The following is a 24,800-nucleotide window of genomic DNA, read 5'->3' as shown; positions in this document are numbered from 1 at the left end:
AAAAATTTAAAAATTGTTTATAGTAAAGATATTCCAGTTTACAAAAGAAATTTTTAGTAAAAATATTAATTCAATTATTTTTTAAAGCTTTATTCGCAACACTGTTTATAGTCGATGGAAAAAATAGTGTTTTTGTAAAAATCTATCGAATATGGTAGAGTAGGCGTTGAAAAAGCAAGTAGTCTGCATATTTTGTAATGTCCAGTGTCCAGTCGTGCAACCCCAAGTCGTCCCAACCTTAACTAATTCCACCTTAAAGTTTCAAAAACCAAAGTTTTTCCATTTATATATATTTTTTTATTCAATACTTTCAAACCTTGTATACAAAACGTTGTAAACTGTTCTAAACCACAAAAATTGCTATTTTATTTTATTAATATTAGACAATTTTGAAATATTAAGTGCTATTCATGCCACCAATAAGCAAAGCCAATTGAAATTAAAAGTACCAACACTTTTTATGCAATTTAATTTTTGGTTTTCTCAATCAAAATTTGGCAAATTTACAATACAAATATGTTTGGAATATATTTTCAGTTTTCCAATATTTTACTTTTAAAACTTTAGCTGCAACAATGTAAAAATTAACAATCCATTAACTAATTTATTTTTTACGCATCTATATATGTATGTATGTATATTTTTTATGAATAATTTTCCTGCCTTTAATTTAGTCTAAGCGCTTACTAATTACTTTTTATTATAAAAATGTTGAAAATAACACAATAAAACAATCGCAAATCGTCCAAAACACACAACGCCATCAAATAGTAATTTTGGTGCAACGCCTCAACATTCCACTTCGTATTTCTTGTATATCACTTGGCTGCCCTATTTCGCCGCAAAATACAGTTTACTTGTATTTCTTCATGAAATCGGCGTGGAAGGTTTGGAATTTGTCCAACATGATTTTCAGCTTGTCGGTTTGTGGCAGAATTGTGGTACGGAAGTGATATGTGCCCTCCTTTTGGCCGAAACCGCTGCCGGAAACAATGCAAATGCCTGCAAGATTTTATAAAAAAAAAAAAAAATTGAAAAATTAAAATTTATTAGAATTACGCAAAATAGGTGCGTCCACTAACCGGTTGATTCCAGCAATTCAAATGCATAGAAAGTGTCGGGTGGCATGTTCTTCGCCTTAGCTGCCGCTATAGCCTTTGGTGGTATAGCGATTTGTGGGAAAGCGTACATAGCGCCTTGCACCACATTCACCTTGAAGCCTTCGAAGCTGTTGAATGTTTTGTACACCAATTCGGCGCGCTCTTTAAGAGCATTCAAAACAGCGGTCTTCTCAGCAATATATTGCTCGTATGAGGGCTCACCCTTCTCTGGTGGGTAAACCTATAAAAACGATGTTATCCATATACATATACATACATAATTTACATATAATAAATAACTGTAAGTTTCAAAAACTCTTACTCACCAAAGCGCTCACCGCCACCTGACCGGCAGTGGTGCTGCACAACGACGCCGTTATTGATTTCGTAAGCATAGCTTGAACTTGTGGGCACATATTTAACACCTCCATGTAACCACCACGTATGCCACATTCACCCAGATAACCCTTCGATGTGGACAAGAAGCTGCACAATTCCATTTCTCTGTATGGTGAACCCATTTCGTAGGCTACGCTCTTGAAGGAGTAAAACTTCGAGTTGGGATCATAAATATTCGCCTGATACACTTCATCGGCCAGCAACAGCAGTTTGTGTTTATGTGCGAATTTGATAACATCAATGATATTTTCACGTGTCAACACCTGACCGGTGGGATTGCCCGGATTGATGACAACCAGCGCACGTGGTTCGCTCGTCTTACGTGCTTCATTGTAGGCGCGTTCCAGTTCGGACACCTCCAAACTCCAGTTTTGCTCCTCATTCAAATAGTAACCGTTGCGATGCATAGCGTATTCGGAAATGGTGGCAGAGTAAAGTGGATATTGTGGTATGGGCACCATCACGCCGGGACGTTTACCGCCAACCTTAGCGCTGCAAAAATATATAAAATAAGTTTTCTATGTTGTAAAGGAAAGTGAAAATGCTTACCGCACAAGCGACAGTATGCTCTTGATACCCGGTGTAGCACCAGCAGTCAGGTAAATGTTCTCCCAGTTGGATGGAATGCCATCACGCTTCTCAATGAAGTTAGCCACTTGACGGCGTATCACTTCGATGCCAGCCGAATCGGTGTAAGAGCCGACTGATTGACCTTGGCAGCCGTCCAAGATGATGCGGGCGCGCTTCTTCACATCCTCGGGGTAGTCGGGCGAGTCGAAGAGACTTGTGTCCAATGTAAGCGCTAGCAGCTGTGCGTAGAAATTAGAATGATTTATTAAGTTATTACCGATTTTGTAGGAAAGTGGAAATTTGGTCAACAGTTCTTAAATTCTTTTCTGCATGCTCACCTGTCTCAGGAACGTAATAGGCTTTTGTCCCATAGCATGACAATCACCAATGTTGGCGCGAATTACTTGATCAAAAGGTTTCTTCACACCCTGAAAATAAAAACACAATATATTTAGAAATGTCTTAATAATAATTTAAAAAAAAAAACTATTATATAAATTTTAAAAATAAATTATTTTGTTTTTACCCAAAAAAAGACACTTAAAAGTAGGCCGAAATACAAAAGAGTTCAGAAAAACTTTTTGGAATAATACTTATAATACTTATAAATTTGTTGTGATTGTGGTCGCGTTCTTGTAAACATAACCAAAAGTTCCAAAAATGAATGTTAAATGGTCGAACGAAGTAAGTCCGGTTGAGTTTTTTAGCAGTCAATGGAGTCTGGTTTCTCATAATGCGTATGCAGTTTGTCGCTTAAGTCTTCTGTTTCAGATAATTTTTGAGGGGCACACCATTAAAAAATTTTGTTTTTTTTTCGTAGGTTATAACTTTAAATATAACATACTAAAATTTTAATTCGAAATTATTTGAGAGAGTTTTTGAGTTACAGGCTTCTAAAGTGTCGCCGCTCAGTTCAATTAGCTCCATCAGTTTAGCTTTAAACTCGTTCTCAAAACTATGTATTTCAAATTGGCTTGAGTGATTGCTCAATGATGCAAATTTTTTGATTTTACCCGAAATCTCCTTTTTTGTGTAGATATCAATTCTCGGAGCCAACGAACTAGTTCCGAATTGGTTAAGATCAAATGCATATATCGCCATTATCAGCGCATACTTCCAAAATATCTCACTAAATTTTTCTGATCACATAGGTATGTTTTCTAAAATAATTCTTTATTAACTCCTTCAGAGTAGGGTTATTAGAGGGCATTATAAGCATGCTAATGTTTAAACGAATTTTCCAGGTGAACTTTATGTTTTTAGAGAGCTTCGCTTTTAGATATAAACTGACAGTGATTGGTGGCTGACCGCTGACTTTTGTTTGATATTCGTTGGAAAGATTTTGTGATCCTTATGTGATGTTCTTTTGCTAAAACACCCACCAAAAACGCTAGCAAAACTATTTTCGATAAATGCTTTAATATACTTGGCCATTGGGCTTTTTCAACAATTTAAACCAATAAAATAAAATGAAAGTCAGCAGATAGAGTAGTAAATGAAAATAAGAAATTATAAATTATTAATTTCGAATCAGTTCAGTCAATTTGTCTTTCTATTTACATAAATGAGCTGGAGTTTCCAGCAAATAAAACCTATTAGCCACGTGCTGCCGGTCATTTTACTAAATAGAGGGTGAACCACCTTGAATGTTGGTATGTAAATACCGAAAATTTTTTAAAGATCAAATGATGTATTTTTTAAAAGAAAAAATGATGTATTTTTCAAATGAAAAAATCAATCAAGTGACCGCCTTTATCCGTCATAGTGAAGCGTGACTTTATTTTTACGCTTGCCATTACTCGATTGAGCGTTTCTGGTGCTATACATATGTTAACGATGATTTTGCAATAAATGTTTGTCCTGAACTACTCAATGTTTCGAGCATTGTTGGTGTAGTTTGTGCTTTTCAAATAAACCCGCTAAAAGAGTGGGTCATGTTTGGAGATCAACTAACATATCTTGGACATCGGTCCTACAGCGAATTGTTTTTTTTTGCATAAACTTACATAATGTTACATTGTGTATGGTCTTGTCGTACACAGTAACTGCTTCAATCAGTAATTTTTTGGTCATATAATCACGTTTCTGTATATTGGACTTTCTGTTTCCCAAGTAGGGCTATTCCAGACTAAAATTATACCGAATTGTGTTTCCCAAAATATGTCTAACCCATTAAAAAACGGTTAGTTAAAGTCGATATTAATCTATATTTACTAATGGACATAAAAGATGGCGCACCTTGTGTTACATATACATACATATTTCTCTTTCCATAAATATTAAAATTTAAAATTGGTTTCGTAATAAATCAATAATACTGTTAATCGCTAGTGTACCCATATTTTTTTTAAAAATCCCGTTAGATTATAACACAGCGAGAATATCTATTTATTAGTGTCCAAAAACTAAAAGCCGAAATTTTTACTCACTATCACTTCGCGATAAGCGCTGCCTGATTAAACACCGTCAAAGAAAATGGAAAATAAATATTTATTGCGAAAGTGCAATCATCAAATTTTTGATTTTTGTTATTTTAATTTTTATTAGAAGTACTTAACTGTATGCTTTGCGATTGTCATATCAACATTTTGAATAACAAAGTTTAAAATGGAAAGCTTCAATTAGGTAGTATGTATCATGTTATATATCATGTATGATGTTTTCTCAATCACAATCTCATACAATTCATTTTCAAAAATGATTACGAAAATAATTTACAATTAAATCATCTTACTCTACATATATTGGAAAAAAATTTTATAGTTCAAATCAGGAAATTGAGCAAAAAAAAAACACACTAAGAAGTAATATTTCGTTTCGTGCCTCTATATTGAGTGGCAATTGTCCTCATTCAAAATATTTTTTATGTTTATAACTAGTTAAGTTTTTTATTTCGTTTATAATATATGATATATTGTACTCAGCACAATCTCTCTAAGTGAGTTAAGGCGTGAATGTTAGAAACACTAGAAATTTCACAGCACCATGTGAATGAAATTAATATCAGACATATCTATTAAAACCGCAAAGCAATGTTATTGTATAATAACAAATATACTAATATATACAATATAAATAACGTTATGTACATATAATATATTTGTTACATATATATATTTTTATATTTATTCAATCTATTAAGAGTGCAGTAGGTGGAAAGAGATAAAATTTCAGAAAGTTACAAAACTCACATTCAAATGACCTGTTCAATATATATGATGGATTGTTTGGAAAAATTACTTGTCAATTCAGTATTTGATACTTGCCTTACATATATTTAATTTGTTTTTTATTTTATTTTAATATATAATCGAATTATCGAATATTTCGATAAGGTATTATATGTATAAAAAAGAGAAATCCATAATCCAAGTCTGAATTTTCAACTGTGAAATTACTGCCGAATCGCAATAAAATCGATTCAATTCACTTACGACGACTTCAAGCGAAAATGGCCGTTGTCGAAATGCGGTGAGCAGGCAGAAGTGGTCATGCCAGAATTGGACTCTCAAAGGTAGCAATCGCCCGACAGCGGTCAGCTTTGGCCATTAGAAGAGGAATTGTATTCTATCAGGACAACGCCTGACTACACACATCGATAGTGGCTCACCAGACGCTTCGGGAGCTTGCGTGGGAGGTTCTGTCTGTGGCGAATAATCGATGGAAAAAATTCGCCTAAAGAGAAGCTTGTGAAAATCGACTAACACAGTTTTTTGCTAATAAGGACGATAGTTTCTAGGAGAGTGACATTATAAAATTACCTTTAAAAATGGCAACAAGTTACCGAATAAAAAAGAAAAAAAAAATTACTAAAAACTTGAATTTAATGTCAAACTAATGTATTTCTTTTTGATAGACCATATATTATGAAATCAGCAGAAGTAGTCCACCTAAAAATGTTTGAAAATGTAATACTCGTAATGATCCTAAAATTAAACAATATTACTTTAAATAGAAAATTTTGGAATTAACCACTTGATAACATTGTGTTTTTTTGGTTTAATAATCAACTATTTTGTTGGCTAGATATTAGAAAAATACTTAAAATTATCTATCTCTTAGTAACAGTGATTCAGTTTAATGAAACCCAAGCCGCCTTTCATCTCTAACCGAGTGCTTTCTGTGTTGAAACCTATGTAGATTAATATATGAGTACACCAGATAGTATATATTGTAGTATACTCTAATGCTACTTGTATATTGACTTCAACATCAGTTGATAAGAAAACTACTCGCAACACATTTTCACAAATTTTTTTAATTTATTATGAAATGTCTGGCCGATTGTGACCAAGTAGCGCTATACTTGTAAATGTATTCAATAAGTAAGTGTTTGCCAATCGAATTTCTTTATCAGCACTTATCAGTATGTTTTGATAAAATTAGCAGTTGCTGAGGCGTGTCGTTCTATGACAATCGAATAATGTGTCAGTGGTGATATGGTGCTATGAAATAAAAGGCCAAATCTAGATTAGAGGGAGAGTACTTATACATACATGTATGTATGTATGTATATAGAGTACTTTTTCATCAATTATATGGTAAAAATGTAAAATTACTAAGCTAATGTCGGGAGTATTTGTTATATACTAGTACGTACGTATGTATGTATTTATGTACATATGTATGTGTGCTTATAAAACCTTAATGAGTTTTACATATCTTTAGAAATTACGCAAAGATCGTTAAAAAATAATTATTACTATTTTTGTAAAAATATGTTAAGAATTATACATACATAAGAGTATGTACATCAAATTTATAATACAACAACAACTATGTAGTTTATGTATTATATCATATTATGTATATATGAGTATATAGTTACCACCGTACTCTTGCTCATAGCATTTTATTTGCTTAATTAGTATTTAATATGCTTATGACTTTATGATGTCTGATATTGTTTTTTATCAGCGAAAATATTTCTACGCATATATGTACTCGTACATATATACACACATATCTGAAATTTATCCCATCATGTGTTGGCTTTGTGACATTTTAATTATGTGGTTATATGACAGCAAACGATCACGCCAGTATTTAAGACACCACCACCAACAACAACAAATTGTTTAGGTATGCTATAAACTTGTATACATATATACGATATTGCATTATATATATTATTTATTGACTGCCTGGCTATCCAATTTGTTGTCACGACCACTCTTTCGGAAGCTTTATTGGTTCAGAATTGATGGGCGTGCATACAAAGGGACATACCATACATACATACATATGTAGTATATACAGAAAGTTTATTCTTAATTTTATAATATACTTGTACATAAATTAGGAATAGGTTATGTTATATTAGTTAATCTAAACTGTTCGATGAGTTTTCATTTGAATATATGTACATGAATGTATACTCGAATGCCGGTCTTTTGACAGCTGTCATTCAAGATATTGAAAATAAAGAAACCGTCGCATTTTCAACGTATTAAAAACCTATTAGAAAGCTTTGAATGAAATTAGATCTTTAATTTTTTACGGAAAACAGCACAAACAATAAATATGAAAGAATAGTTTCATATATATATCGAAGACTCACAAACCCCTGAAAGTAAAAAATTTAATTTTTCCATGGAATTTTTCCTACGATGCTATAAATTAGTTCTTGATACTTAAACTAATTATTCTACTTGCAGATATACAAACAAACATTCGTATAAGTTCACTGAAAGCCGCTAAAAGGTGTTATTAGCAATCCAAACTATGAACATTAAGGCAGAAGGTGCGGGTACATGGTAAACTATAAACTATGAGTAGAAAATAGTTTTTGTGAAACGAAGTGAGTATTTTATTTAAAATGAGAGTGTAAATAGAGCTTTCATAAGAAAAACGTTGGACTATAAATATATGAAAATCGGGGTGTTAAGATCTTTTCTTTCCAAGAAACTGAAAATATCAATCAACATTTTGTTCACATATGTAAATATATTTAAACTTTATGATTTGAATTAAAATAAATCGAAAACCTTGAAAAATAATTGACGCCCTCTAATTTTGACCTCTAAAGAGTCATTGAAACCGTGTTCAGAAGTAAAAAGAGTAATTGTTTTCTTTTAAAATTATTGAAACATTTACTTGTATAGAATCTTTTGAGATTACAGAAAACTGCGCTTAATACGCTAACTCTGGTAACATCGTAATGACGCATTCAAACATTTTAATTGGCCGTAACAATTAAGATATTTATTGATACAATTTATAAAGTATTTGAACATTTTTTGCCTGCTTTTGCATATTTCGAGAGTCCATTACTTTAAATATAACAAACTTAAATTTTTAATCGATATCTCAAATAGTTTTTGAGTTACAGTGTAAAGTGTGGTCGCTCAATTGACACCATCAGTTTAACTTTAAACGCATTTTTCTCAAAAATATATTTTTCAAGTCAATTACTTCACTCGCAAACAAATCATAACATCGTCTTGATTTTTTTCAGCTTTTTTTGTATATTATATATTTATAGAAACATGTGTACTAAGCTTTATAAAGATATCTCAATTTTTACTCAAGTTACAGCTTGCACATACGGACGGACGGACAGACAGTCACTCGGATTTCAACTCGGCTTTATTCCAGACTAAAATTATACCGAATTGTGTTTTCCAAAATATGTTTAACCCACTAAAAAACGGTTAGTTAAAGTCGATGTTAATCAATATTTACAAATGGACATAAAAGATGGCGCACCCTGTATTACATATACATACATATTTCTCGTTCCATAAATATTAACATTTAAATGTGGTTTCGTTTAAAATCGATAATACTGTTAATCGCTAGTGTACCCATATTTTTGTTTAAAATACCTAGATTATAACACAGCGAGAAGATTTATTTATTAGTGTCCAAAAACTAAAAGAGCCGAAATTTTTATTCACTATCATTTCGCGATAAGCGCTGCCTGATTAAACACCGTCACTCGGATTTCAACTCGGCTCTTCATCCTGATCATTTATATATACATAACCCTATATCTAACTCGCTTAGTTTTAGGTGATACAAACAACCGTTAGGTGAACAAAACTATTATACTCTGTAGCAACAAGTTGCGAGAGTATAAAAAACGTACAGCAGAAGGGTGGAGAAAATGGATTCAGAAGAACTATGTAGATGTATAAAAGAGAATTAGTCCTTCAGTCATGTATAAGTATGTATATCATATGGTCAGGATGAAATTATGTGCATCGAAAGCCATAATACGACTAAATCATTAAATACATATATGTATATATACGAGAAAATATATACAAACATACATACAAACATATGAGTAAAGAAGCGATAATTTTATACATAGAATTTTTACAAGAAAGGTGCAGCGCAGTTGCAAGGGCACTGGAATAGCTTCAGCTAATTGCACTTGGAACGCTTGTACGTCGATGGCCTTTTCATCTAAACAAACCCACTTTATGTATGTACATATTTGAGTGCATGAATTAGTGGGCTATAGAAATTTTCCACTTGGCCACCTTGAAACGAGAACACTCCTTGCAATTGTAAGTAAAATATTTCGCTCCGAATGATTTGTCATCAATGAAAAGTCGCGTTTGCCGGCAAGTGTGGTGTTAAAATATCACGAAAAATCTATGTACTTATCTTTCAGTATGTACTGTTGTTGTATAAGCACACCCATAGCTTGCATTAGCGCAGGTTAGTCCATATTTATATATGTAAATGTGCGCTCTTGAGAGGAGTGGATGAAATTGGCGTCATCAGTTGAAGTGTGATAAAGGGACGAGGTAAATAACCCCACATGCAACGTTTGTCTAAGACGACATGACGCATAAAGTTGTTGCTTTTGTTTGCTTTTCGTCTTTTTGTTGTTTTGCTGTTAGCTTCTGCGCATGTTGGCAACAAACATATGTAAAAGTAGATATGTACAGATATGATTAAATGAATGTGCATACATATTTACATTGAAGACGTAGTATTTATGTAAATGTTATGGCACAATAAGTTAATGGTTGGTCAAATTGTGGCATGATGGTGAGACATTCGATGTAAGCTTTAATAAAAGCAATATAAACACATGTCGAATAAGTGGTTGCAATAATGGGCGCCCACAATGTTGTGGGGTCAAGAAATCAATGATTTTTTTTATAGTCCTCTCTTAATGTGATTTCTGTGGTGGATTTTGAATTATTATTTTTTTTGTTTTTTTTTCTACGGATTAGTATTTTGGGACTTCAATTTTTTGAATAAAATTAATAAATAAATATATATGCGAAACTATGCTTAATTTCTTCTTAACCTCAAAACTAATTTCGGCTGCACCGAAACTATAATACCCTTCACTGGTGAATTTGACAGGTGAATATTTCTTGTTAACTAAAAAAGTTTTCCATACAAGGACTGGATTTTGATCGGTCAGTTTGTATCGCAGAGTTATGCTTTAATGGACCGGTACCGGCGTTTCCGACTAAGCAGCGCCAGCTTGTTGGGAAGAAAAGAACGAGTGCAATATTTCAGATCGATATTTCATAAAATCAAGGAATAGTGCACGTATATACAGACGGACATGTTTAAATCGAATCAGCTTGTCACGCTGAGAACTTATATAAAATATATATACTTTGCAGGTTCTCCGATGTGTTTTACTGGGTGTTACAAACTTCGGCGCAAATTTAATATACCCTGTTCAAAGTATAAAAATATAAAGTTATCCAATCTCCCTAGCAAAGCAACAAACTCGTGAATGCCCTGATTCAAGCATGACATGCTGCATCAATTTGTGACAATATTGTTTTTTCTTATTCTTTTATATGTAAATAGGATGTACATATGTATGAACGCTTATATGGGTAATTCGTATTTACTGTTATTGCATTTCAATGTCACGATAATTTTAAAAGTTCAATTTGGCATCACATGATGGGGATTTGGTGTGTAATGAACCCTTTGGATTATGTGACTATATCAAGCACAAATATATATACATACATAAGAAATTTGTAATATATGGTAAGTAAAAAACTAAAATTTTGCTATGAAAGAAATCGGAAAAAAAGCTTGTGGGGTAATACCTGCCCTAAGACACTACATAATTTATATGCCCCTTTGGTTTTAACATTTTATTGATTTTTTTGTACTTTTTACTGTTACTTTGAAAAACAAGCTGCTTTGTAGTTAACTTGATTCACTCGCCACCATACATTTTTTGCAAATTCAAGATTAATGACCGGCAATAAACACAAAATTAGCAAGTAGTGAAATGCAAATGAGTTTTGGCAAAGAAAAGAATAGTAATAAGGTGAACTAATGTAAACATGACGTATTCGTCAATGTGATTACATGAGGTAATGCCATTTGAAAGCATTTTCAGCCACATAAGCTGCCAGTAAATGTCTACTATTAAATATATGTGCATAACTATAACTTTATTTGTATGTGTGTGTGTAGGTAAATGCATTAAAGTATATTAAATGCCTGCACATTTATATAATTATTTGTGGAATCTATTTTTAAACCTAGGGGTTATATGTTAAGGTATTATGAACTGGTTTAGCAAATGACACATACATAAGTATACTCGTATAATCAGCATAACGGGTCATGTCTCTATACAAGTCATGCTAGCTGGATTGTTCTCTATGACTTCTCACCTTTAGATACTTGTCAGAAGTAAGAACGTTAAGCAGGATATCCGAAAATATAGTGACTATATATAAAACGTGGTTGTATATAAAGTGAGTAAATATTAGAGTAAAGTATTCACGAAGTGTTCTACAAAAAGAAATTTTATATGATTCATAAAGAATCTCTCACTGTGAAAAATGTGCTAGGAGTTAAAAAACTATTAAACTTTTTATCAAAAAAGCGTATAAAAAGATCTTTTTCTTGATTTTGATTGGCCATTTTGTATGACAGCTATATGTTATAGTGAACCGATTTAAACCATATCTGAATTCTAATAATGAAATGCTACTATAAACGCTAATATTAAAGCACTACCTTGAACAACATAACATTTCGTAAAGATAATTTCTCAAATAAAAAAGTTTTCCATACAGCAACTTGATTTTGATCGATCAGTTTGTGTGGCAGTTATAACCTATAGTGGTCCGATATCGGCGGTTTCCACAAAAGAACAACTTCTTGGGAAGAAAAAGACATGTGCAAATTTTTAGATCGATATCTCGAAAATAATTCTCATATATATAGACGGTCAGACAAACGCACATGGTAAAATCGACTGAGCTCGTGACACTGACGTCTCCTTTAGGGCATTACAAATTCTGTTACATTACTCTGCTCAAGGTATAAAGTGATGATTATCATAAGGGCTATGCCGGATCCTGCTCCTTAGGGTGCCACATTCTTATAACCACAAAGTTTCCTTTAATGCTATGGTGCCTTATATGTCATTATAATAATTGTTGAATATTTTTAAATATTCTATAACAAAAATATTGAGTTCGTGCTGAAATTCAGTTCTCCTTACTATATTTCTTCTACATACAATTTACAATAATGACCATAGCTGCCTTGTCTTTAAGTGAAAATCAATTTTCTATTCAGACTAAGCAAAGGAAGAACTCAATGCGAGCGTGCCACTTGTCCTTGCCTGCGCATATGACCATTAAGGCATCAGTATATATTACCATTTACTATACATATATAAATATACATGTACAACAATAAATTTGTGTAATACTCTAGTAAACAGACGGTCATGCTTCGGCTGAAGACGGCTTTTGCGTTTTAATATTTTGTTTTCTTACAACAATCACGAGCTTGTGGGTGTATTAATAATAAAAATAATTAATTTTTCATGACTAAATGTACATATTCATGTAAATGTATGTATACGTATGTAAGTGCCACTCAAATTTCAATTATAAAAACAAATATCAAACGAGGCGGTTATTACTTTTTTTTTGTACCCATAAGGAAAATGAATAGCGTAACTGTAAAATTGCTTATTGTTGCATAAACTTTTTACTCTGAGTAGAATTTCATGATGTTTTGCTTATTTAAAAATATATATTTTTTTAATCGAAAAATATTGTTTTAGGACAAAGCATAAGACTTGAAAGGGATTTTCCGCACTGGTCAAAAGTCACAATACATTTACTAAAAATCGTATTTGATTGCAAATTTGCCAACGAATTTCACATTCGAAGTTCGAATGCAACGCCTAAAACCGGCCGGCCAGAATTTCAGCATTAGTGCGGATCAGTTGTCGATCTCGAACTAAATATTTACTATCATCTATTAGTATCTACAAAAATTAGTAATTGCATGTGAAAAGCTTCTAAATAAGCTAATAAACAAGTAGCAGCAAGGCAGTAATACAATTACAATACAATCTGTAAATATTTCTATAAATACATATGTATGTACAATATATTTCGCGAGTTCGCTTATAATTTTACAGGGCATCACGTACATATTTGTACACCATAAATTTATACTCGTAGCGCTCAAACGTAAACACACATAGATCCAGCACCTGACGCACATATAAGTCTAGCAAAGCTAACTGGCCTTTGATTAGAATCAAGTGGGCTCTAATAAAATGCAATGCCGCAACTCGCAAATTGGTAAATATGTAAGTATGCCGGTAAACTTGTTGGTGGGTAGATAAATGACGGTGATCCCCTTTCGCCGAGTGGCAAATGCATCCGCTTTTCGTTTTATGTGATAAATTGTTAAATTAGTTTTCGTTGTGTTGCGCTATTTTCACATTGGTTTGCGAATACATTTATCTTTCCGCTCTCTCCATGCAAACATACATATATATATATACATATCTACATATTCTAAGCAAATATTTAGACATGTTTGTTTGCGTTTGGTTTGGAATGAATATTTTGTTTTCTCGAATGATAGCTGACTTTGTATAAAGGCAACAATATAAATATTATATATGGATGTATAAGACAGCGGTATGAGCGTGTAAAGGAATATAAATTTATGGTATATTAAAGATATATATACATTAGGGTAAGTAAAAACAACGATTTCTTTTCGCTTGGTGAACAAGTTCTTAGACCTATTTACGAAAACCTTTCCAAGTATGAGCTCTTAATTGTAACGGAAAGGTCCTGCGCCTTATAGTTTTCTATTTTTTTTTTTTATCAGATAGAAAAAATACATATTTTGCAATTTAAAATGATTTTTTTTTCATTGAGTTTTAAAAGTTATAAGAAAAAAATTGCTTTTAAATAATCAAACTATAAACGTAAATATATGTTAAACGGTTAGGTTACAAAAAAATCATATGTAACGTTTTTGTAAAACATACAATTTCAAGAACTTATTTTACAGAGTACCAAGCGAAAAAAAAAACGTTTTTTTTGTCACACCCTAATATATATATGTATATACTTTTATACCAGCTACTTATTTTTATTAGCATGCACTTAAATACGTATTCAAATATTTTCAAAGCGTGTTCGAATTTATTAACAATTCTTATAAATTTATATACGAAATTATCAAAGAAATACGAAAGCAGAAGTATATTGAACTTTAGTAAACTAGAGGTGAACTTTTTGTTTCATAAACGCTGTTTGAATTGAATTTTCTTTGTAAACTAGTGTAATTGCATTTACTTACGTCTCTACTTGAACAGCGCCATTAGATAATATGCATATACGAATACGAATTAATAAATAGTAGAGTACAATTGTCAAAAGTAATGAGCGAAACCTCTTGAAAACCAGTTTGCGCCTTACCATATATTAGGGTATGTACACATGGCGTAGAGGATAAAAAATACTAATTTTTATTTTACACTTTTTATGCACAAAACAAAATGCACAAAATATCAGGTGAAAGTAACAGAAAAATTTAAAATAGCCGTTAGTTAGTAGTTTTGAACTAATATATCTCTAATATGCATTCTAGTTTTAAAATTAATTTGCTTTAACAGGAAGATTTTTAGTCTTGAATGCTTACAAAAGAAGATTTACATATTTATAAGAGCACTATTCATTCTTGAAAATTGCTATAAAGTTTTGACTTTACATAAGGTACGGGAAAATAATTTAACGCACTTTTTTTTAGTAAAATTCCTATGGTTATTGTAAAGCTCCTATCACAAACCGTTCGTATATTAGCACATGACTCATTAATTTTTTTGAAATTACTTTAATATTTTTGATTAGTCCAACCCCAAAAGCTAAGCTCTCAATTTTATGCATCGATTATTTCAATTTGCTGACTTTTTTTCGCCGGCTGACTTAATGAACTGAGTTTTGTGCAAATGAAATGCTCATTGAATAACTAATTAGTATATAACTTAGAATTGTTTGTTTTTTGTTATACTTGTATATAAATTTAAGTCACATGTTTTTCATTTTGCCTTCTGTTATTATTCATTAACAATCTAATAAGATTATTGGGCGGATTTCGCTCACAGCAGTAAAATTTTCTAAATTATTTTAATAAAAATTTAGAAGAGCCGAACAAATCTAAAGCTCAATTTGTCCTTTAAATGTATACATTTTCATAATTATTTTTATATTCCTTTGTTTTGGTCGTTTCGCAAAAAAAAAATTATTTATAAAAAAATAACAATTGCTTTACGTGTAATAATTAAAGTTGGTTGTAAATGCTAAATACCGCCATTCTAAGGACTATTACATTTTTATTTCTAATATTTCTATTATATTATTGTACCAATTCTGATAAAAACTACCAGTTTTGAGATATCTAAAAATATTTATAATTTTTTAGTTTGAAATATCATAAAACTTTCTATTTTTCTTCTGTTTATTATATATTTCAAAATTAGGTTAAAGTTAAAAAAAAAATCATAAACTTAAAATGTTTTAATAGCAGTTAAAAAACAGCTGATCTTAAAGCCTACCATCCTAATGTTTTGGCAGGACACTTATGCCAATTGGAATAATGACATTCGTGTATAAACAAAGGGATTGATTAAAAGTGAGTGTCAGAGAGAAAATTAGCTAGAAATAAACTATATAAAGCTGTGAGCACAATTATTGTTGAAAGCCAGTGTTTTAAATAGTAAAAGTTGTGAATGAGAATTTTTAGAGTTTTTCGACGCTTAATTCGTCTTCTTATACATACAACTTAGAGTCGGCACTTACCTGCTGCAACTCCTTCTCAATGTGTCCAGCACGTATGACTAGTGGACCACGCACAGCGTACTCCAACTCAATGAATTGTGGATTTATGTTGTCCAGCGACAGACATTTGTCCGACGCGGCGGCATTATGCGACGATGACGAGGACATTTCGCGTTTGGCGTTTATGAAAGCTGCTGCCGAGAGTCTACAACTACGGCTGGTATTCGCCTGCGCGATGTTCGCTAGCGAAGCACTAAATTAAACGTAAGAAATGAAGTAAAGTAAGTCTTTACAAAATCTGCAATTCACTAATTTCTAATTATCAATTTTCTAAAAGCAAATAAACAAGCGTTTGTTGCATGCGCGATGCGATTTGTACACTTCCACTATGTTTGTCAAATGTTTTGCGAAAAATGATGGATTACAACGACAACGACGGCGACTGTGGCCTACAACGACACAACTCTTCCAACGCGTCTCGAGCGACTGTGTATTATATGTGCACAAATAACCAAAAGTAGGCAAATCAAATGCGACGCGTTGGCTGCTATGTACGAGCGTTTTCGAGTGGAGAGCGGTAAAGAAAGTGTGTACAGTAAACGACAAATAGCAGCGAATTAAAGTGGTGAGATAAAGCGTAAGTAATATTAATGCGATTTTATAAATTCACATATTTACTGCATGTAAATTTGTATGACTGAATTGACTGATACGAAACGCAACGCGTTGACAAACAGAAACGTCAAAGTGAACTGCGAACTACAATTTCAACTAGGGTTGCTTACTTCCAATGGCGATAGACGGCAGTACTGATGCGATTCATGTTATCGGCTTTGTTTTTGTTGTGCCTCTTCCTGTTTGATTTTGTTTTGGTATCGATGTTAAAGTTCGCTTTCCTGGTGTTTGTGTGTGTGTATTGGTTGATGGTTGATGGTTGGTATTGGTGCTGTTAACTTTTTTATGGCGCTGGAAGTTGTTGTTAGTATGAGTTGCTAAAAAATAAACAGAGAATATACGATAAAGTAAGAAGAAGAATTAGTGAGAGAGAGAGAGAGAGAGAGAAACCAGGTGATATATAAGTGGTAGTGAGCGTGTATATAATAATAACGCTAATTTTCGTTTTGTTTTTGTATACACAATTTTGCTTGTAACTTGACATTTAACTTTTGTGTTTTCTGCAAACGCCCAACCAACAATGGAAGCGCAATGCGAATATGGCGTTTGGCGGAAATGGCAAAAAATCGACACCGTACACACCGTACATATTACAGAAGTGACAATTTGTTTACGTTGAGCTTTTAGCTGAGTCACGCACCCGCTTCAACTAACGGAAGCTGCGACTGTTTTTAGAGCGTGGTGCTGTTAGGAGAGCATTTTTGTTGTCTTCTCATTCTCAGCTTTTTTGGCAGACGGTCAAGTACGCAGAGAATGTAAAATATATATCATCTACATTCTCTGAAGTACGTACCTCTACAAATTAAAGTCTAAAAAAGTCATATATACATATGCCTATGGTTCATGTCAAAATATATATACTGTATAAATTTATTTTTAAGCAGCAATTAGCTTAACGGCTGCAAGCTAAACAAAAAGAAATTTGCGTATATTTTGGGTTTAAGAAACATTCATAAAATTCACATATTTTGGCAAAACGGTGAACGGGGTTAAAAATGTTTAAAAAAGAGGCATTTATGTATATACATATGTATGTATATATGGTATACATATACAATAAATGGTAATTATATTACTTAATATATCATTTTTGAATTTTGTGTGAGTTTGAAAAAAATAGGCAAAATTTTGTTAAAATTTAATTTAAAAAATAAAAAGTAATATTCCTTAGGGTCCATTGTGAAATCAAAAAACAAACGATCTGATGATCTAATCAAAGGCCGATCAACATTTTGGGTCAAATTCAAGTTTTTTTTTAAACTCACTTCAATATTTTGTATATTTTTTGATTTTGTTTCGATCGTAGGTTATTGTACGGACCATTCCTTCTAGTAAAGAATATTGTTTTATATGTTTCATCCACGCAGAAGGACGGCATTACTGCGGAAGGGGAGGACCTTTCTTTAACGCCATCGGATATTGTGTGTAACTCAAATATATATATATAAAATAAAATCAAGTTTGAAACAACTATATAGCAGTGTTTTTTTTTTTTTTTCTTAAAAATCGCCTTTTTTAAGTTGTCACATTAGCTGTGACCCTTAAGCACCAAATTTTGATTCCTTGACATTATATAACCAGAAGACATTGAATATATTTATTCATGCCTCAGAATAACTAAAAATGTTCCTACTAATTGAAGTCAGCTAAAGCTATTTTAAATAATTTTTATTATTGAAAATTTGTCACAAAGAAAACAGCTGATAAAACAATAGCTTTTTGCTATTTTCACAAATATAAAAACTATCTAAGATATAAAATACACTTTTTATAAAAATTTGAACAAATCTCTGAGTATGACATTGAAGCGCTTTCCCCAAATGCTTAAGTGTCTCTTTCCTATAAGTACATAAATATTAAACATTTTTGTAGTGATTTTACAAATAATTTTCTTGTGGGGTATTTCTCTGAGTAACTAATACAATACACACCTACAAAAGCGCACCACTCAATATCAATCAATATTTGTCTACTACTAACAGATTTTACACTTGACTTTTGAGTGCTCTTCACCTGTTTATTTAGCATAAAAATTAGTAGCGTTGTAGCAGTATTGGGCTCTGAGTTGATAACCCGCACTTATATTTACTTATACAGACGGATATACATATATAATACATGAATATTTGAACTATATGTTTAAATATAATTAGTTTTTGTGTAAGTAGATTATGTTTCTATGAATATTGATCTCTCATCATTAATTTTAATTCTTTCTATTTTTTCACACTAATAAAAGTATGTCTTCAATGTTACACTGATAAAAGTATGTCTTCAATGTTACAAAGCGTAGAAAGAAAAGAATATTACAAAACATTTCAGTTAATCTTTAAAAAAAATGCCTTACAAAATGGGTACAAAGCTGAAGCTGAAGTGTATTTTTGAAGGCAACTGATAAGACTCTTTCACGCAATGTAGGTGGAGGTTTAGGTTAAGCTTATAAAAATTTAATGATGTATGATTAGAAATGTTCATAAAGATTTTTCTCTATTAAATTTATAAATATTCTCAAACGACTTTGCATCAAATTATATATATACATTAAGACCAGAAAGTTTCCGGAAATTGTAAATAAAACGAAAATATTTTAATCTTCATCAATTCTTATTTTGTGGCCTTCAAAATATGCTCCTTCTGAAGCGATACACATTTGCTACCTCTTTTTCCAATCATCGAAACATTCGTTGTAGGCGCTTTCCGGAATCGCCTTCAGTTCCCTCTGCGAATTTTCTTTTACAGCCGCAATCAAGTCGAGTTGAGAACGGGTTCCACGGAGTGGTAACTTGAGTTTTGGAAACAAAAAAAAAAAAGGCACATGGGGCCAAATCCGGTGAATACGGTGGCTGATCGATGGAATTGAACGAGTTTTTGGTCTTAAAATCGTTCGCAACTACAGCTCGGTGCGATGGCGCATAATCGTCATGAAAAATCCATGAATTGTTAACCCACAATTCCAGCCGTTTACGACGGATGTTACTGCGTAAACGCCTCAAAACGCTTAAATAATATAATTTATTGACCGTATGTCCCGTTGGAACGAATTCATAATGAACCAAACCGCGAATATCGAAAAAAAAAAACAATTTCCGGAAATTTTCTGGTCCTAATGTACATACATACGCGTAATTAAATAAAATATTATATATAATTATTGAACAGTCTGACGCGAATCTTGCAAATAAACTGTACTTTGAACCTTTAAAATCGGTAGAGTCGTCTAAAGAAATCGCGGAATAATTTACAAATGATTATATTGCGAATTAAAGCAATATTTTCTATTATATACAAGTATAAACTTCACACAAGTGCTTGCAATGGATTTAAAAAATTGATGTTCTTTTCTAAAACCAATTTATGTAAAAGGCGTGCCTTTAGAAACAAAATCTTTCATAAGCGTCAATGCAATGCAAAATGCGTTAGATATACTAAATTTTACGCCCGAGATGGTCCAAAAGAGTTTCATAGGGGCCGGTATCAAAATTGAACAGTGAATGTGGCACCGCCCACCTTTGGGGAAATTCTATACTTTATAGTTATTGGAATAAATCCTTGCACAAAAAGTCCCTCTAAACTAAGCCATCTCACGTCCAAAAATTATAAAAATTGGACCAGTCCATCTTTCAAGTCTGCCAGATACCAAATATATGAACCTCAGTGTTTATAGCTGATTTTTGATTAAAATTTCGGTAAGTCTCTGAGACATATTTTATAATATAGCGTGAATATTTTCCCTAACTCCTTAATATAACGATATTCAAATTTCCGGGAGATACCCTAAAGAAATTAAATCAACGTATAATACTGGATATACTATTACCTTACAAGTATATTAATTTTCGTTATACTAGCAGACTTTATGCCGACATATGCGCGGTTAGCGTGTGATTTATATTATATTTTAATGAAATTAAGTGGATAGGTTTTCCTAAAAATAATGAGGTTAAACGCTGAATATGAATGAAATTGGTCTAGACCTTGGACAAAACCTCATATTCCTAATATAATGATTCTCGATCCACTGCTTGATGTTTTCCTCATATACCCAATAACTTAAATTTAGCCTCTTTGGTTGAGTTTATATCAAATAAATCTCATTGAGTTAATGAGATTGATTTTATTATAAATATTTCGGACACGAAGTCTATAACTTATAATATACAGAAGTTAATAAGTTATCAAATTTTATTGTAAATCATTCATGTTGAACATTTAAGCTAAATTTTTTATTAATAAGTTTTGTCAACTCCTAAAAATATCCTTTCGGCTTTTCCTTGGAAATTGCGAGTGTATAAAATGTTCGGCTACACCCAAACTTAGCTTTTTCTTACTTGTTCGGTACGTTTTTAATAAAGGTTTAACGGTATGATTTAGGATTCTCTACGCCCGTAATCATTTGAAACTGAGTTGTTCTGAGATAGTGAGCGTGTAAGCGTTAGCATATTTATGACACAAATAATAATTACATATACATACATTCATATTGTGACACAGTGAACTTTACGGTGCTTAAGTAAAAAGTTCAACTTTATGTTGAAAGTAGATGGAAAAAAATTAAATAATCGAAATACTGCAGTGAGTATTAAAAATGTGCTTCGAAAACGCTAGATTAGTTTTAATTTTTTTTTTTTTTTAAGTTTATTGCTCCATTTTTTTCTCGCTACTTTATGAGCCCTCATATCTTTGAAGCAAGCTAGATTCGCTATCATTATTTATATGTACATATACTTATATTATATTTACGCTAGCTTCTGGCTTTGTTTCTGTATATACATATAATGTTTATTTGCATTAGAAATCTACAAAAGTACAACAAATTAAAGAAATCGCCCCACGCGGTTCGCATTGCATGACAAAAAACAACACTTGACTACACAACATGTTTGTATGTACTTGTATGTGTGTAGCAACTGGCATATTTAGTATGCTCATATGCACATTTATGCTAATTAATTGGAGTAATTATTAAATATTTACTGTACAATAAATTAATTATATATATAAATATATATTTTTACCTGCTTGCCGCTGATTTTTGTATGAAAAGCGTAAACAATTTAAATCTTTTCCTAAACTTCATTTTATATTTTATTAAAATGCCAAAACAATTTCAGCAAATGCTACGTTGCAGCACTTTTTTGAAAATAAACAACAAATTTTAAATGTCTAGTTGCGGTTATCAACGTGGCTAACAATGTACGCATGTAAATTAAAAAATGTTAAGCCATAAGTTTTTGAGTATTTATTAGGCATTAATAAATATGAAAAAAATTCGAAAAGTAGGCGCATACATACCTATAAACATTTATTGATATATGTATATATCGGCCATCTCTCGATATGTAAACACCGAATAACTTTAACGCTGACATTTGCTAACGGGTTCGGCTTGACAAGCCTTAGAAATCTCAATTCAGTACTAATTTAAAAATAAATCGCTTCGAACCGTTAAAATGCAATGAAATATTGACGCTTTACATCGAAAATAGTTGTTCAGAGTACCATTACTCGCTATTTGGCGGCATTAATAAGCAAAATAATCAAATTGGAGAAGAGAAATGTTTTTGGAGATCCATAAACCGCTGACACATGACTAAAAAGTGATTATTTGTGTTGTCATTTCCGCTTAAATCATCATCATCATTGGGTTATAATTGTTCAAAGAAAACAATTGATCGAAATCGATATGTTTGTATGAATTTTGTTAATTTAATTTTAGCTTGGAAAAATTATTAAGGGTTATGTGTTTCAATAAGAAGGGAGGAATTAAATTATGCGACTTTTACAACGGAAATTCCTTAACCGTTGGTTGTCAAAAAGAGATCACATTGATTGGCCACCTAGCTCAATAAATTTGACTCACTCTGAGTTCTTTTTTTGAGGTTCTTTAAAAATTAAAACGTAACTCAAAAATCCTTAATCTATTAACATGCTCATGATTGATGATTTACTTTTTAAATCATTAAATTACTATATTATGTGTAGTAAAAAGAAATCCATTATTTTTGCATGAAATTGAATGCTTTATTACTTTTCGTATCCAGCCTTATTCAAATGGTTCCAAACGGTTTTTTGTGCAATGTTTATGTTCTGCAAAGTTTTTTTTAGTACGAAATATCATCTTTTTAACGCCATTCAGCCGAACCCGATTGGACTTAAACAACGCGAGATAACAGATAAATAATGCCATCTATTGGAAAAATAATGGATTAATTTTTACTACACCTAATATAATTATACCCTGAACAGGCTATATTAAGATTACCAGGAAGTTTGTAACACCCAGCAGGAAACGTCGGAGATTCTATAAAGTATAGATATTTATGAATGATCAGCGTGTCGAGCTGAGACGACTTAGTCTGTCTTTCCGTCTAAACTCTTACTTTTTTAAACATCGATCTGAAATTTTGCACACGCTTTCTTCTCTCTTCTCTTCAAGAATCCTCTCTTTTGTCGGGTCCACCGATATCGAACAACTAATAGATATAGCTGTCATTCAAACTGATCGTTTCAAATCAAGTTGCTTTATGGAAAACTTTACATTATTTGATGAAATATAATATATTCACGATATTTGGCATGGATTATTACTCAAGGCAACAGTATAATCTCCGTACAAATCGTTGAGATCGAACCACTATAACATATCGTTGCCATTCAAACTGACCAATTGAAATCAAGCACTAGTAAAGCAACTTTTTTATTTGTAAAGGGTATTGTAGCTTCGATACAAGCGAAGTTAATGTTTTTTCTAGCTTCTAATACAACTTTTACTTATCGACATAAGATATGCCGCACCCTGTATGCACATATAATATATCACTGGATATGCAAAACTTTATTATATTATAAAGCAAACTCACAAGCCTTTATACTTCACGCCCTTAAATTCACAAATTGTCAACTGTTTTGAGATCTCAAGTTTATTAGCACAGCACTTTTAAGCACTCATTCTATGCTAATATCATAAAGAATAGCGCTGAAAGGTAATAAGTTGCGCAACATGTGCCGAAAAATAGCGAATATATCATGAAAAGAGATGGAAGAATTTAAAAAATAAAGAATTAGGTAGAAGCGAAGAATCTGCAAACGTGTACGTACATATATACATACATACATTCTTATATATGTATATTCGTTTTCACTCTCTAAATTGTTTACTTTTTTAGCTATTTTCAACACAAATTATTATTTTATTATTTATACATTGTCGAGTGCCTACAAGCAATTAAGACAACAATAATTAGCAAAGAATCAACAAAAATTCTTAACAAGAATACTTAGAAATGCCAAAAGCCGGCAAACGTTACATTCCGACGCTGCGAAAATGAAAATTCGAAGGCAAGCCAATTCAATGGCAATGCGCATTCGTCGGTGTGTTTGTGTCACTATTCGTCGGCATAGACGGACACTCAAGCTGCGCATTGCAACCGTGAATTGCTGGCAAAGTGGCAAATGGGTGCTGCACAGAAGTGGGTCAAATGCAGCTTACATTGGCAGTTTTTTTTGTTTTTGCTTTCTTCTATTAACTAAACAGAAGTATAGCTATTTCTTAGGCAAAGAACGAAAAAAAAAAAAAAATTGACTCGCCACTTCTGTTTCAGATTTTCGGCGTGCAAAATATTTACTTGATTTATTTTAACGCTTTTTATTTTCTTCTATTATTATTTACGTGTTAATTGGCTCACATTACTGCTTACTATTTTCACAATATTTGCTTTTCACTTCTTTATTAATGCATTTTTGCTATTTTTGTGTGAGAAGTCGCTGCGTAATTCTATCGGCGTTTATTTAATTAATAGAAATATTTATTTTTGATTTTGCTGTGATTTGCACAAACAATTAACTCTCTTTTTATATAAATTGTGTATAAAAGGCGTAAATTTTTTTGTCGATTAAGTACCCACCACGCACTACAAACGCTCCAGCTAGACTGTTGAGTAAGTGGTCACTCAGGTCTGTAGTCGCCTCAAATTAGGTGACTTCGCGCTCTCACAAC

General features: G+C 32.0%; 1 protein-coding gene across 5 annotated transcripts; it reads right to left on the bottom strand.

Annotated features, from left to right (window-relative positions):
* Positions 1-274: 274 nt before the first annotated feature.
* On the bottom strand, positions 275-24,800 carry LOC106614423 (alanine aminotransferase 2). 5 transcript variants are annotated; one of them, XM_014230168.3, is made up of 8 exons: positions 24,709-24,800; positions 16,915-17,121; positions 16,151-16,382; positions 2,408-2,497; positions 2,049-2,308; positions 1,427-1,991; positions 1,083-1,341; positions 275-1,002 (listed from the first exon to the last, which is right to left on the bottom strand). In XM_014230168.3, the coding sequence occupies exons 2-8, from the start codon at positions 16,950-16,952 to the stop codon at positions 854-856; spliced, it is 1,593 nt and encodes a 530-aa protein (XP_014085643.2). In that variant the 5' UTR covers positions 16,953-17,121; positions 24,709-24,800; the 3' UTR covers positions 275-853. The 5 variants fall into 5 exon arrangements, with proteins under 5 accessions (XP_014085643.2, XP_036232089.2, XP_036232090.2 ...); XM_036376196.2 differs by lacking the exon at positions 24,709-24,800 and adding an exon at positions 24,502-24,685; XM_036376197.2 differs by lacking the exon at positions 24,709-24,800 and adding an exon at positions 24,474-24,492.

This window comes from Bactrocera oleae, chromosome 5 (assembly GCF_042242935.1).
Source record: "Bactrocera oleae isolate idBacOlea1 chromosome 5, idBacOlea1, whole genome shotgun sequence".
Taxonomy (NCBI): Eukaryota; Metazoa; Arthropoda; class Insecta; order Diptera; family Tephritidae; genus Bactrocera; species Bactrocera oleae.
This window is presented reverse-complemented; position numbering and strand designations above follow the sequence as displayed.

Excerpts from the sequence above, each read along its gene's own strand:
- LOC106614423 (XM_014230168.3), bottom strand. The coding sequence starts at position 16,952 with ATGAATCGCATCAGTACTGCCGTCTATCGCCATTGGAA. Across the intron at positions 2,498-16,150 it reads TTGAGAAGGAGTTGCAGCAG|GGTGTGAAGAAACCTTTTGA; the intron begins GTAAGTGCCGAC and ends TTTTATTTTCAG. Across the intron at positions 2,309-2,407 it reads CTATTACGTTCCTGAGACAG|CTGCTAGCGCTTACATTGGA; the intron begins GTGAGCATGCAG and ends TTCTACGCACAG.